This window comes from Oncorhynchus masou, chromosome 28 (genome assembly GCF_036934945.1).
Source record: "Oncorhynchus masou masou isolate Uvic2021 chromosome 28, UVic_Omas_1.1, whole genome shotgun sequence".
NCBI lineage: Eukaryota > Metazoa > Chordata > Actinopteri > Salmoniformes > Salmonidae > Oncorhynchus > Oncorhynchus masou.
In genome coordinates, this window is record NC_088239.1 from 88173944 (window position 1) to 88187398 (window position 13455).

The 13455-nt window shown below is 42.7% G+C and overlaps 1 protein-coding gene across 1 annotated transcript in view; it reads right to left on the reverse strand.

The window, feature by feature from the left end:
- Positions 1-108: 108 nt before the first annotated feature.
- Positions 109-13455, reverse strand: part of LOC135518455 (uncharacterized protein KIAA1958) — a 33039-nt gene continuing 19692 nt past the window's right edge. The window contains exons 4-5 of the mRNA XM_064943631.1: positions 8448-8627; positions 109-311 (exon numbers count right to left, since the gene is read on the reverse strand). Coding sequence (XP_064799703.1) covers positions 109-311; positions 8448-8627 — 383 coding nt within the window. The remainder of the gene's footprint in view (positions 312-8447; positions 8628-13455) is intronic.

Sequence of the window (13455 nt, forward strand, 5' to 3'; positions counted from 1 at the left end):
CAGTACTGTACTCCTGACTCTGTTTAAGGGCCATCTACAGTACTGTAGTCCTGACTCTGTTTAAGGGCCATCTACAGTACTGTACTCCTGACTCTGTTTAAGGGCCATCTACTTACTCCTGACTCGTGTGTTCTCTCCATCTCTGCTCCTCTTGGAGCTCTTCATCACCCTGTGGAGCTCCACCTCCTCAAAGCTGTCGAATAGGGCGGGGTTCTCAAAAGCCACACCCTCGTCAGGGAAACCCACCCCCATGTGGGAGGAGCTACCCGTCCCCAGCTCCATCTGGCTGGACGAAAGACCACGCCTCTTCTCTGAGGAAAAGAAAAAACATTAAACCGATGGTCTCTGGCAGAAACATCACGCCATGTTTTTAACTCTGGATTTATAATAGAGTGTCATACTTCATCCACATGTCACCCCACCCCTGCTGATGATGATCAGGTACAGTTTGTTGACTAAGCCTCAGACTAGACCTAATTATGTTCTACACTGAATAAAAATATTAAATGTAATGTGTTGGTCCCATATTTCAAGAGCTGAATTAAGAAGTGTCGGACAAAAAGCTTATTTCTCTCAAATTTTGTGCACAAATGTGTTTACATCCCTGTTAGTGTGCATTTCCCCTTTGCCAAGATAATCCATCCACCTGACAGGTGTGGCATATCAAGAAGCTGATTATCGTCATTAGGGTAGGAGGCACTATTTTCACCTCCGGATGAAAAGCGTGCCCGAAGTAAACTGCCTGCTACTCAGGCCCAGAAGCTAGGATATACATATAATTGGTAGATTTGGATAGAAAATACTCTAAAGTTTCCAAAACCGTGAGAATAATGTATGTGAGTATAACAGAACTGATATGGCAGGTGAAAACCTGAGAAAAATCCATCCAGGAAGTGAGATAATTTTTATTGAATGCCATTACAGTATCCATTGACTTAGGACTCAAATTGCACTTCCTATGGCTTCCACTAGATGTCAACAGTCTTTATAAATTGTTTTAGGCTTGTATTCTGAAAAATGAGGGAGTAAGACCAGTCTGAATGAGTGGACACTACAGTGTCCCAGAGCTTTTTCATGCAATTGTCCGGTTGAAATATTATTGATTATTATGACTGAGAGAGCGCACCTTTCGGATACTATTTGGACCTTTCTTTCTTTGAGCCTGTGTATTACTGAACAAAACTGAGGTTTTTGGATATAAACATGGACTTTATCGAACAAAATGAACATTTATTGAGCAAATGGGAGTCTTGTGAGTGCAACCATATGAAGATCATCAAAGGTAAGTGATTCATTTTATCACAATTTCTGACATGTGTAACTCGTCAACTTGGCTGGTTACTGTTTGTAATGATTTGTCTGCTGGGCGCTGTTCTCAGATAATCGCATGCTATGTTCTGGGCTAGGTATGTTCTGGGCTAGGTAGGTTTTCACCGTAAAGCCTTTTTGAAATCTGACACCGTGGTTGGATGAACAAGAAGTTAATCTTTAAACCGATGTATAACACTTGTATGTTTTATGAATTTTTATAATGAGAATTTCTGTTTTTGAATTTGGCGCTCTGCTATTTCACTGGATGTTGTCCATGTGGGACACTAGCATGATCATTACACAGGTGCACCTTGTGCTGGGGGACAATAAAAGGCCACTCTAAAATGTGCAGTTTTGTCACACAACACAATGCCACAGATGTTTGACGTTTTGAGGGAGCGTTCAATTGTCATGCTGACTGTAGGAATGTCCACCAGAGCTGTTGCTAGATAATTTACTGTTAATTTCTCCAAAATAAGCCTCCAACGTCGTTTTTGAGAATTTGGCAGTACGTCCAACTGGCCTCAACATAGGTGGCGTGTATGACGTTGTGTGGGCGAGCGGTTTGCTGATGTCAACGTTGTGCACAGAGTACCCCATGGTGGCGGTGGGGTTATGGTATGGGCAGGCATAAGCTATGGACAACGAACACAATTGCATTTTATTGAATTTGAATGTACAGAGATTTCTTTTATGGGACACTACCTTTCAAAAGTTTGGGGTCACTTAGAAATATCCGTGTTTTTGTCCATTAAAATACCATTTATCAGAAATACAGTGTAGACATTGTTAATGTTGTAAATGACTATTGTAGCTGGAAACGGCTGATTTTTAATGGAATATCTACATAGGCGTACAGAGGCCCGTAATCAACAAACATCATTCCTGTATTAGCTAATCTAAGTTTATCAATTTAAAAGGCTAATTGATCATTAGAAAACCCTTTTGCGATTATGTTAGCACAGCTGAAAACTGTTGTCCTGATTAAAGAAGCAATAAAACTGGCCTTCTTTAGACTAGTTGAGTATCTGGAGCAGCAGCATTTGTGGGTTCGATTACAGGCTCAAAATGGCCAGAAATAAAGACCTTTCCTCTCAAACTCGTCAGGCTATTCTTGTTTTGAGAAATTAAGGTTATTCCATGCGAGAAATTGCCAAGAAACTGAAGATCTCGTACAACGCTGTGTAATACTCCCTTCACAGAACAGCGCAAACTGTCTCTAACCAGAATAGAAAGAGGAGTGGGAGGCCCCGGTGCACAACTGAGCAAGAGGACAAGTACATTAGAGTGTCTAGTTAGAGAAACAGATGCCTCACAAGTCCTCAACTGGCAGCTTCATTAAATAGAATCCGCAAAACACCAGTCTCAACATCAACAGTGAAGAGGTGACTCTGGGATGTTGGCCTTCTAGGCAGAATTCCTCTGTCCAGTGTCTGTATTCTTTTGCCCATCTTAATCTTTTCTTTTTATTGGCCAGTCTGAGATATGGCTTTTTCTTTGCAACTCTGCCTAGAAGGCCAGCATCCCGGAGTCGCCTCTTCACTGTTGACGTTGAGAATGGTGTTTATACACACACACACACACACACACACTTCAAATTAAATATAACTATTTCAGCTACACCTGTTGCAGACAGGTGTATAAAATCTAGCGCACAGCCATGCAATCTCTATATACAAACAGAATGGCCTTTCTGAAGAGCTCAGTGACTTCCTACGTGGTACTGTCATAGGACCTTTCCAACAAGTCAGTAAGTCAAATTTCTGCCCTGCTATGGCTGCGCCGGTCAACTGTAAGTGCTGTTATTGTGAAGTGGAAAGGAGCAACAACGGCTCAGCCACGAAGTGGTAGGCCAAAAGCTCTGAAGTGCGTAGTGCGTAAAAATCGTCTGTTCTCGGCTGCAACACTCACTACCAAGTTCCAAACTGCCTCTGGAAGCAACGTCAGCACAATAACTATTCGTTGGGAGCTTCATGAAATGGTTTTCCGTGGCCGAGCAGCGGCACACAAGCCTAAGATCACCATGCGTAATGCCATGGGTCGGCTGGTGTAAAGCTCCACCCCATTAGACTCTGGAAACTGGCTCATTAGTTCCAGTGAAGGGAATTCTTAACACTACAGCATACAATGACATTCTAGACGATTCTGTGCTTCCAACTTTGTGGCAACAGTTTGGGGAAGGCCCTTTCCTGTTTCAGCATGACAATGCCCCCGTGCACAAAGTGAGGTCCATACAGAAATGGTTTGTTTAGATCGGTGTGGAAGAACTTGACTGGCCGGCACAGAGCCCTGACCTCAACCTTTGCGATGAATTGGAACGCTGACTGTGAGCCAGGCCTAATCGCTCAACCTCAGTGCCTGACCTCACTAATGCTCTCGTGGCTGAATGGAAGCAGGTCCCTTCAGCAACGTTCCAACATCTAGTGGAAAGCCTTCCCAGAAGAGTGGAGGCTGTTATAGCAGCAATGTTCCAACATCTAGTGGAAAGCCTTCCCAGAAGAGTGGAGGCTGTTATAGCAGCAATGTTCCAACATCTAGTGGAAAGCCTTCCCAGAAGAGTGGAGGCTGTTATAGCAGCAATGTTCCAACATCTAGTTATAGCAGCAATGTTCCAACATCTAGTGGAAAGCCTTCCCAGAAGAGAAGAGTGGAGGCTGTTATAGCAGCAATGTTCCAACATCTAGTGGAAAGCCTTCCCAGAAGAGTGGAGGCTGTTATAGCAGCAATGTTCCAACATCTAGTGGAAAGCCTTCCCAGAAGAGTGGAGGCTGGAGGTTCCAACATCTAGTGGAAAGCCTTCCCAGAAGAGTGGAGGCTGTTATAGCAGCAATGTTCCAATCATCTTAGCTGGAAAGCCTTGGAAAGCCTTCCCAGAAGAGTGGAGGCTGTTATAGCAGCAATGTTCCTACATCTAGTGGAAAGCCTTCCCAGAAGAGTGGAGGCTGTTATTGCGACAACGAGGGGATCAACTCCATATTAAAGCCCATGATATTTGGAATGAGATGTTCGACGAGCAGGTGTCCACATACTTCTGGTTGTATGTGTGTGTGTGTGTAAATATATATATACGTTAAAATACAAATACAGTCATGGGAATCACAAATAAAACATCACAAATCACACTGAAAAACAGTTGCATTCCTACACTATCAATCGTTTAAAAATTGGCCGAACGACACCAGAACATCAAGAGAAAATGGATTTTGAATTTTGTTCCACGTCTATAGTGAAGTCCAGCCAACATTTTCATACAGGATACAGTGATCAAAACTGTCCCCTGTAAGAAGACGAAGGGCTCTATGGTAGATGGCATCCAAAGGTTTAAGAGTTTTAGCAGCTGCACTTTGATAAATAATATCACAATAATCAACAACATATTTTAAAAAAGCTTGACTGAATCCTACTGCTTAGAGAAAGGCACCATCTGTCTCTGCAGATAAAGACAACTTTAAATATTCACTTCTTAACCATATGTTTTTAAACGTTATATCCAAATGCCTAAATATTTACATTTACACATATTTACCTTCGAAAAGTATTCAGACACCTTTGGACTTTTTCTACATTTTGTTAGATCACAGCCTTATTCTAAAATCTATTAAACACAATACCCCATAATGACAAAGCAAAAACAGTTGTTGTTTTTTTGGACATTTTTGCTAAGAAACAGTACTTTGTTGAAGCACCTTTGGCAGCGATTATGGCCTTGAGTCTTCTTGGGTATGACGCTACAAGCTTGGCACACCTGTATTTGGAGAGTTTCTACCATTCTTCTCAGCAGATCCTCTCAAGCTCTGTCAGGTTAGATGAGGAGAGTTGCTGTTCAGCTATTTTCAGGTCTCTCCAGAGATGTTCGATTGAGTTCAAGTCCGGGCTCTGGCTGGGCCACTCAAGCACATTCAGAGACTTGTCCCGAAGCCACTCCTGCGTTGTCTTGTCTGTGTGCTTAGGGTCGTTGTCCTGTTGGAAGGTGAACCTTCACCCTAGTCTGAGGTCCTGAGTTCTCTGGAGCAGGTTTTCATCAAGGATCTCTGTACTTTGCTCTGTTCATCTTTTTGATCCTGACTAGTCTTCCAGTCCCTGCCGCTGAAAAACATGAGGCTGCCACCACCATGCTTCACTGTAGGGATGGTGCCAGGTTTCCTCCAGACATGACACTTGGCATTCAGGCCAAAGACTTCAATCTTGGTTTCATCAGACCAGAGAATCTTGTTTCTCATGGTCTGAGATTCCTTTAGGTGCCTTTTGGCAAACTACAAGCGGGCTGTCATGTGCCTTTTACTGAAGAGTGGCTTCCGTCTGGCCACTGTACCATAAAGGCCTGATTGGTGGAGTGCTGCAGAGATGGTTGTCCTTCTGGAAGGTTCTCCCATCTCCACAGAGGAACTCTGTTAGAGTGACCATCAGGTTCTTGGTCAACTCCCTGACCAAGGCCCTTCTACCCCGATTGCTCAGTTTGGCCGGGCGGACAGCTCTAGGAAGCTCTGTTGGTTCCAAACTTCTTCCATTTAAGAATGATGAAGGCCACTGAGTTCTTGGGATCCTTCAATGCTGCAGAAATGTTTTGGTACCCTTCCCCAGATCTGTGCCTCGACACAATCCTGTCTCGGAGCTCTACGGACAATTCCTTCGACCTCATGGCTTGGTTTTTGCCCTAACATGCACTGTCAACTGTGGGACCTTATATAGACAGGTGTGTGCCTTTCCAAATCATGTCCAATCAATTGAATTTACCACAGGTGGACTCCAATCAAGTTGTAGAAATATCTCAAGGGTGATCAATGGAATCAGGATGCACCTGAGCTCAATTTCAAGTCTCATAGCAAAGGTTCTGGATACTTATGCAAAGGTATCCGTTTTTATTTGTGATATAATTGCAAAACTTTCTAAAATCCTGTTTTCGCTTTGTCATTATGGGGTATTGTGATGTCATTATGGGGTATTGTGATGTCATTATGGGGTATTGTGATGTCATTATGGGGTATTGTGTGTAGATTGCTGAATACTTTTTTGATTAAATCCATTTTAGAATAACGTAACAATGTGGGAAAAGGGAAGGGGTCTGAATACTTTCCGAAGGCCCTGTATATGCAGGAACACGTTCGATTGGAGAACACGTCGTTCATCTGAAACATGCCTACGAGAGTTTTACAAACAACATGAGTTTAGTTTTGCCCGTTTTAAGCACATCAGCTAGATATTCCTGCATAGCTATAAAATCTGACTGTAGTTCTGACACAGCCAGATCAACAGTCGGGACAATAGCAGACATAATGGGATCATCTGCATATAGATGAAGTTTACAATTTAACAGATTGACCAATGGTGTTTATATTAGTAGTAAATGAGAAGTCCCTTTGGTACACCTTTATGTACCTCTAGAAATCCAGACGTAACCCCATCCATCAGGATGGCCTGAGTTCTGTCACTAAGATCATCATGAAACCATGAACAGGTGTCATAGGTCAGACCTATCGAGGACAACTTATTCAATAAAATAGCACGATCAACAGTATCAAAATAATTTGACAGGTTCACAAACAAAGCAGAACATGTCATTGTAGTGTCTAAAGAATTGACAAGATCATTAACTACTAAAGTGGAAGCTGTAACAGTGCTATGCCCAGGACTAAACCCTGATTGGATGCCCAGGCCTAAACCCTGATTGGTTCACATTCAAAATACATTTAAGGTAAAAAATAAAAAAAACTAAGTTGTACATCTACCAAGTTTTCTAGAATCTTCGCTAGATCAGGAAACCTTGAAATGTGCCGCGAGTACATCTACTATCCACGTCCTGAAGGAGTGGCAGAACAACAGCTGATTTACGGACTTTTGAAATATTTCCTGATAACAATGTTAAATTAAAAAAAAAAGTGGTTTAAAAATGCCAACAATGATGGGCGCGGCAAACCTAAGCAGACCAGGGTCCGAGTGTTCGACCCGTGTCTATTTTTTGTTGGATATTGCTAGCAAAGCATCCAGGACTTTCTTTTTCTGTATATAGATTAAAAGAAAAGCTTTGACTATCATTTCTCAGGTCATTCAGTACGTTTCCCCTGCCAGCATCCAGCCCAATACCATTGTGAATAGACTTAGAAGTTCTTTCAAAGAGAGATTACCCGCTGAAATAAAAATGGTGATTAAACGCATCAATGATGAGGCCAGAGTCTGAATTAAATTTGTTGTGGTAGAGAGGAGGAATAGAACCCTACAGTCACACCTTCCCAGAATTTAGCCGGGTTCCCATTACAATCCAAAAGGTCACACAATAAATCAGATTCAGCTTTTCTTTATTTGTCTTACAAATACGTTTTCCTCAGTTGCTTAAACGCTTGCCAGTCCGGGCCTAAGACTGTGTTCCTGACCCAAAGCATAATCTTTTTTTTTATGAATTCCAGAGTGTACCAGGCATTCTAACTTTTCTCCTTTAACCCTGAGTATTTTTGATCATCCACAATAGTACTGAAAACATCTGAAAAAAGGCTGAAAACTAAATCAGGTTCAGGAATAGCTGTAATACAATCAAGATCACTAAAATAAAGATCATTTTTAAAAGCCTGTCCGCTGAAGCTTAGATGTTTTGTAGTGTCACATCTCTAACACTAATGTCTTGGGAGAATACACCAGTAGAAACATATTTCGCTGGTGTCTTTGTCAGAATAAGATCAGAGTTGACTTTGAAGGCTCTTTAGGGTTGGGCTCATGTAGTCTTAGTCATCAGCTGGGTTAGGTTTCATTACACATGACTTTTTAGATTGGGAAATGCTTCAGACAATCACAATTGAGGTCACCCAGGATAATGACTTCTGACTTAGTAGAAGACAACAAACTAGTTAACTCCTCGAGTGCACAGCCGAGGGAGGACGGTAGACCCCTATAACAGTTATGGATACATTTTTATCCAGACAAACAGACAGGTAAGTAGTGTCAATTTTTTGGGGGAAATTGATTTTAGTAAAGAGACAACTTGTTTTTTTTTTCTATCAAAATGGCCACTCCATCACCTCTACCCTGTCTGTCAGCATTGAACACATAACCCTCAATATTAACATCCCATTATATAACATCCCATTGAGCTCATAGGGTACCTGAGAAGAATGAGAGGTGCCTACCTGGGCGTAGTAAGAGCGTACCTGGTCGTAGCTGGTCTTGCAGGAAGTCACAGATGAGTTCAGCCTTCTTCGTGAGTTCCTGCTGCAGCAGCTCCTTGTCCTGTTTCAGACTAGAGATGGTCTCCCCCATCTGCTCACTGCGGCTTCGCTCAACACTCAGCAACGCTCGCAGCCGCTCTATCTCACACAGAGCTGGACCCACTGGCAACGGAGACAGGAAGGATGAGCCAGGATATACAGTTTCCACATACAAATAATTATAGTAACTTTATTACAGAAATCATTTTAAAGTACATAAAACAGCTAAACGAAGTTAACACTGTGTCTCTGGGTGTTGGAAAAGGGGTCATAGTTCAGAGAACATACAGGTCACTTTCAAACGAATGTAGGCAGAACCCCCCCCCCCCCCCCCTCGGTTCCAACATATGAGAGAACACATGCAGCACGAAGGCCAAACAAGAAGGAAATGGAAAACATTACGAGAGAAACTGGAACCTACCTGGTACTCATAACAGGTGCAGTTAACTTTCCAATATGAGAGGAGTTTTTCCCACTTTAAAACTCTATACAGTTATCGGTCCTGTATGTGTTTTAATAAATAAAAGGGAGTTGGGAAATGTTTTAAAATATCGATAGCTATTTAGTACATACAGTTGAAGTGGGAAGTTTACATACACCTTAGCCAAGTACATTTAAACTCAAGTTTTTCACAATTCCTGACATTAAATCCTAGTAAAGATTCCCCGTCTTAGGTCAGTTAGGATCACCATTTTATTTTAAGAATGTGAAATGTCAGAATAATAGTAGAGAATGATTTATTTCAACTTTCATTTCTTTCATCACATTCCCAGTGGGTCAGAAGTTTACATACACTCAATTAGTATTTGGTAGCATTGCCTATAAATTGTTTAACTTGGGTCAAACGTTCCGGGTAGCCTTCCACAAGCTTCCCACAATTATTTGAGTGAATTTTGGCCCATTCCTCCTGACAGAGCTGGTGTAACTGAGTCAGGTTTGTAGGCCTCCTTGCTTGCACATGCTTTTTCAGTTCTGCCCACACATTTTCTATAGGATTGAGGTCAGGGCTTTGTGATGGCCACTCCAATACCTTTACTTTGTTGTCCTTAAGCCATTTTGCCACAACTTTGGAAGTATGCTTGTGGTCATTGTCCATTTAGAAGACCCATTTGTGGCCAAGCTTTAACTTCCTGACTGATGTATTGAGATGTTGCTTTAATATATCCACATAATTTTACTACCTCATGATGCCATCTATTTTGTGAAGTGCACCAGTCCCTCCTGCAGCAAAGCACCCCACAACATGATGCTTCCACCCCCGGGCTTCACGGTTGGGATGGTGTTCTTCGGCTTGCAAGCCTCGCCCTTTTTCCTCCAAACATGACGATGGTCATTATGGCCAAACAGTTCTATTTTTGTTTCATCAGACCAGAGGACATTTCTTCAACCTTCTTTGTCCTCATTTGCAGTTGCAAACCGTAGTCTGTCTTTTTTGTGGCGGTTTTGAAGCAGTGGCGTCTTCCTTGCTGAGCGGCCTTTCAGGTTATGTCGATATAGGACTTGTTTTATTGTGGATATAGATACTTTTGTACCTGTTTCCTCCAGCATCTTCACAAGGTCCTTTGCTGTTGTTCTGCGATTGATTTGCACTTTTCGCACCAAAGTACGTTCATCTCTAGGAGAAAGAACGCATCTCTTTCCTGAGCGGTATGACGGCTGCGTGGTCCCATGGTGTTTATACGTGCGTACTATTGTTTGTACAGATGAACGTGGTACCTTCAGGTGTTTGGAAATTGCTCCCAAGGATGAACCAGACTTGTGTAGGTCTACAATTTATTTTTCTGAGGTCTTGGCTGATTTATTTTGATTTTACCATGATGTCAAGCAAAGAGGTACTGAGTTTGAAGGTAGACCTTGAAATACATCCACAGGTACACCTGCAATTGACAGAATCTTCTAAAGCCATGACATCATTTTCTGGAATGTTCCAAGCTGTTTAAAGGCACAGTCAACTTAGTGTATGTAAACTTCTGACCCACTGGAATTGTGATACATTGAATTATAAGTTAAATAATCTGTCTGTAAACAATTGTTGGAAAAATTACTTGTGTCACGCACAAAGTAGACTTGCCAAAACTATAGTTTGTTAACAAGAAATTTGTGGAGTGGTTGAAAAACGAGTTTTAATGACTCCAACCTAAGTGGATGTCAACGTCCGACTTCAACTGTAGTCTTCAACACGAATCACTAATATAAAACTGTGACATTCAGAATTGATTAAAGAAAAGTTGTAGAGGAACATGAAGAGATAAGTTTAAACCCTTCTATGGCTGAGATCAAGGCTTGTCTATTTAAATATCCATTCAATAATTTCTCGACACCATCGAGGGGTATTGACCATTTATTTCAGGGCAACATACTGTCAACGTTTCTCCTTCAGTCATTGGTCTAACATCATTACACACAACATTTCTCCTTCAGTCATTGGTCTAACATCGTTTAACATCGTTACTAACAACAATAACCCAATGCAGGATAAATGGAAGTAAAGAACATAGAACCCTGCATTCCGCTGGCGTCATGTCTTCTTGATTAGAAAGCACATCGTCCCACAGGCTCAAAATGGCACCATATTCCCTATAGAGAGCACTACTTTTGACCAGAGCCATATAGAGAGCACTACTTTTGACCAGAGCCCTATAGAGAGCACTACTTTTGACCAGAGCCCTATAGAGAGCACTACTTTTGAGCAGAGCCCTATAGAGAGCACTACTTTTGAGCAGAGCCCTATAGAGAGCACTACTTTTGACCAGAGCCCTATAGAGAGCACTACTTTTGACCAGAGCCCTATAGAGAGCACTACTTTTGAGCAGAGCCCATATGAAGGCAATAGGGTTCCATTTGGGACAAAAGGTCTCATGTCTAACAGACGGCAGACACGATGACCTCCTTTCCTCCACAATGGTCCTCAGACCCTGGCCTGCGGAAAGTCGTCGGGACATGTAACAATTCTCCTCTGACACATCCTCAGTCTACACTTATTGATGCATGCTTTCTTCAGTTTGGATGACTCCACCGAGGTCCATCCATCCAGGGCAGAGCAGTGGAGGACGTACGCTGTGAAGTGGAGGTACAGTTAGTTAACTGACACGTTGAGCAGTTGATATGAGTCAATACATACATGGGCCCAGAGTAGAAAACACAGGTAACAATCCCATGTATGGCAAACTATTCCCTCTATATAGTGCACTACTTTAGACCAGGGCCCGAAAAAGTGCATTAACAATCTTCTACTCCTTTCTCACCTATGATTGCGTCCACCGTTCTGCGGTCAAGGATCTTCTTGCCGTCAGGTACTTTTCCCCTCCTGCCGAAGGCCACCGCCCCTATGAGGTCTTCCTCGGTGAAGAAATGCTCGAATAGGAGATGAAAGAGTCTCATACAGTTCCCTCTGGCTTCCTGAAACATGGCAGCGAGCTGCAGGGAGGACAGCAGGACTCCTGAGCCAGGGTAGAGCTCCTGCTGGCCCTGCAGCTGCTCCCTGTGACGGCCTCGCCAGCGCGTCGGCTCAGGCTGGGGCTGTGGCTGGTGGGTCTCAAGATGGGACTGGAACTGTTGCTGATGGGTGTTGGGTTGATAAATGTGGGCCTGGGGATAATGACTGGGAGCTCTATCCTCATGGCACTGCCCTCTCTCTGTTCTCCTCTCTTCCCCTCTCTCCGTTCTCCTCTCTTCCCCTCTCTCCGTTTTCCAATCCTCCCCTCTCTCCGTTCTCCTCTCTTCCCCTCTCTCCGTTTTCCAATCCTCCCCTCTCTCCGTTTTCCAATCCTCCCCTCTCTCCGTTGTCCTCTCTTCCCCTCTCCCCATCCTCCAATCCTCCCCTCTCCCTGTTCTCCTCTCTTCCTCTCTCTCTGTTTTCCAATCCTCCCCTCTCTCCATTCTCCAATCCTGTCCTCTCTCCGTTCTCCTCTCTTCCCCTCTCTCCATTTTCCAATCCTGTCCTCTCTCCGTTCTCCTCTCTTCCCCTTTCTCCATTTTCCAATCCTCCCCTCTCTCCGTTTTCTTGTCACGGAAAGACAGAACCTGGTGGATGACTGTCTGTAGACTCTGTAGCTGACCCAGATCTGTAGAGAACAACAGAGATATTTACACACAAAAACAAAACACAGAGCAATTTCTACAAAATGTGCCTAGGAGAACCCTTCATCAATAGTGTCATTTGAAAACTAGCGTAGCTCCAGAATGGTCTCACCTATTCTAGCAACAAACTCTTCAACGCGCCGCCTCTCCTCTGCCGGTTCGCTGGTCAGGCAGTGACTTGAAGAGGTGGGCCAGATTACATCTAAAAAAAAAAGGGGGAATCAGACAGGTTTTTAGAAAAGGTTTATATAAATATTTTCCATTAAGTGGCAATATGTCACTTTTTGGATGAGCCGACCAAACTCATAGAAATTAGAGTTATAGATATGTCGCCGAGTCTAAGAAACGGCAGATCTGTTCTGTATGTGCTATTTCTATGCTTCCTGTTCTTAAGTTTAGTTTTTGCGTTTGTTTGTTTTTTACTTTCAGTTTTGTACACCAGCTTCAAACAGCTGAAAATACAATATTTTCAGTTATGGAAAAGATCAATTTCACAGCGGTTTAGATGGTACAATGATTCTCTACACTGTCCTTTCTCGTTTTGTCACAAACTGAAATTAGGCAAACTTTCTAAATTTTGCAACCAGGAAATGGCGGAGCGATGTCTACATAGGGATTATAGTTAAAGATGCACTATGAGACATAATGACAACACAGTTTGGCTATACATTTTTTTTTATTACAGTTTATTTTACACAGTATTCACTGAACAATGCCTAGTCATAGGTCCTCAACAGTCATTCTGATGTCAAACAAGACTAAATTTAAATTTGGAGGAAAAAGTACTTCCTGCCAGGAAGTTTTAAAAAAAGGCCGGTTGAGTTTGCGGGGAGCTTATATTCACGAGGTGGCCTTGACTGACAGCTCTTTG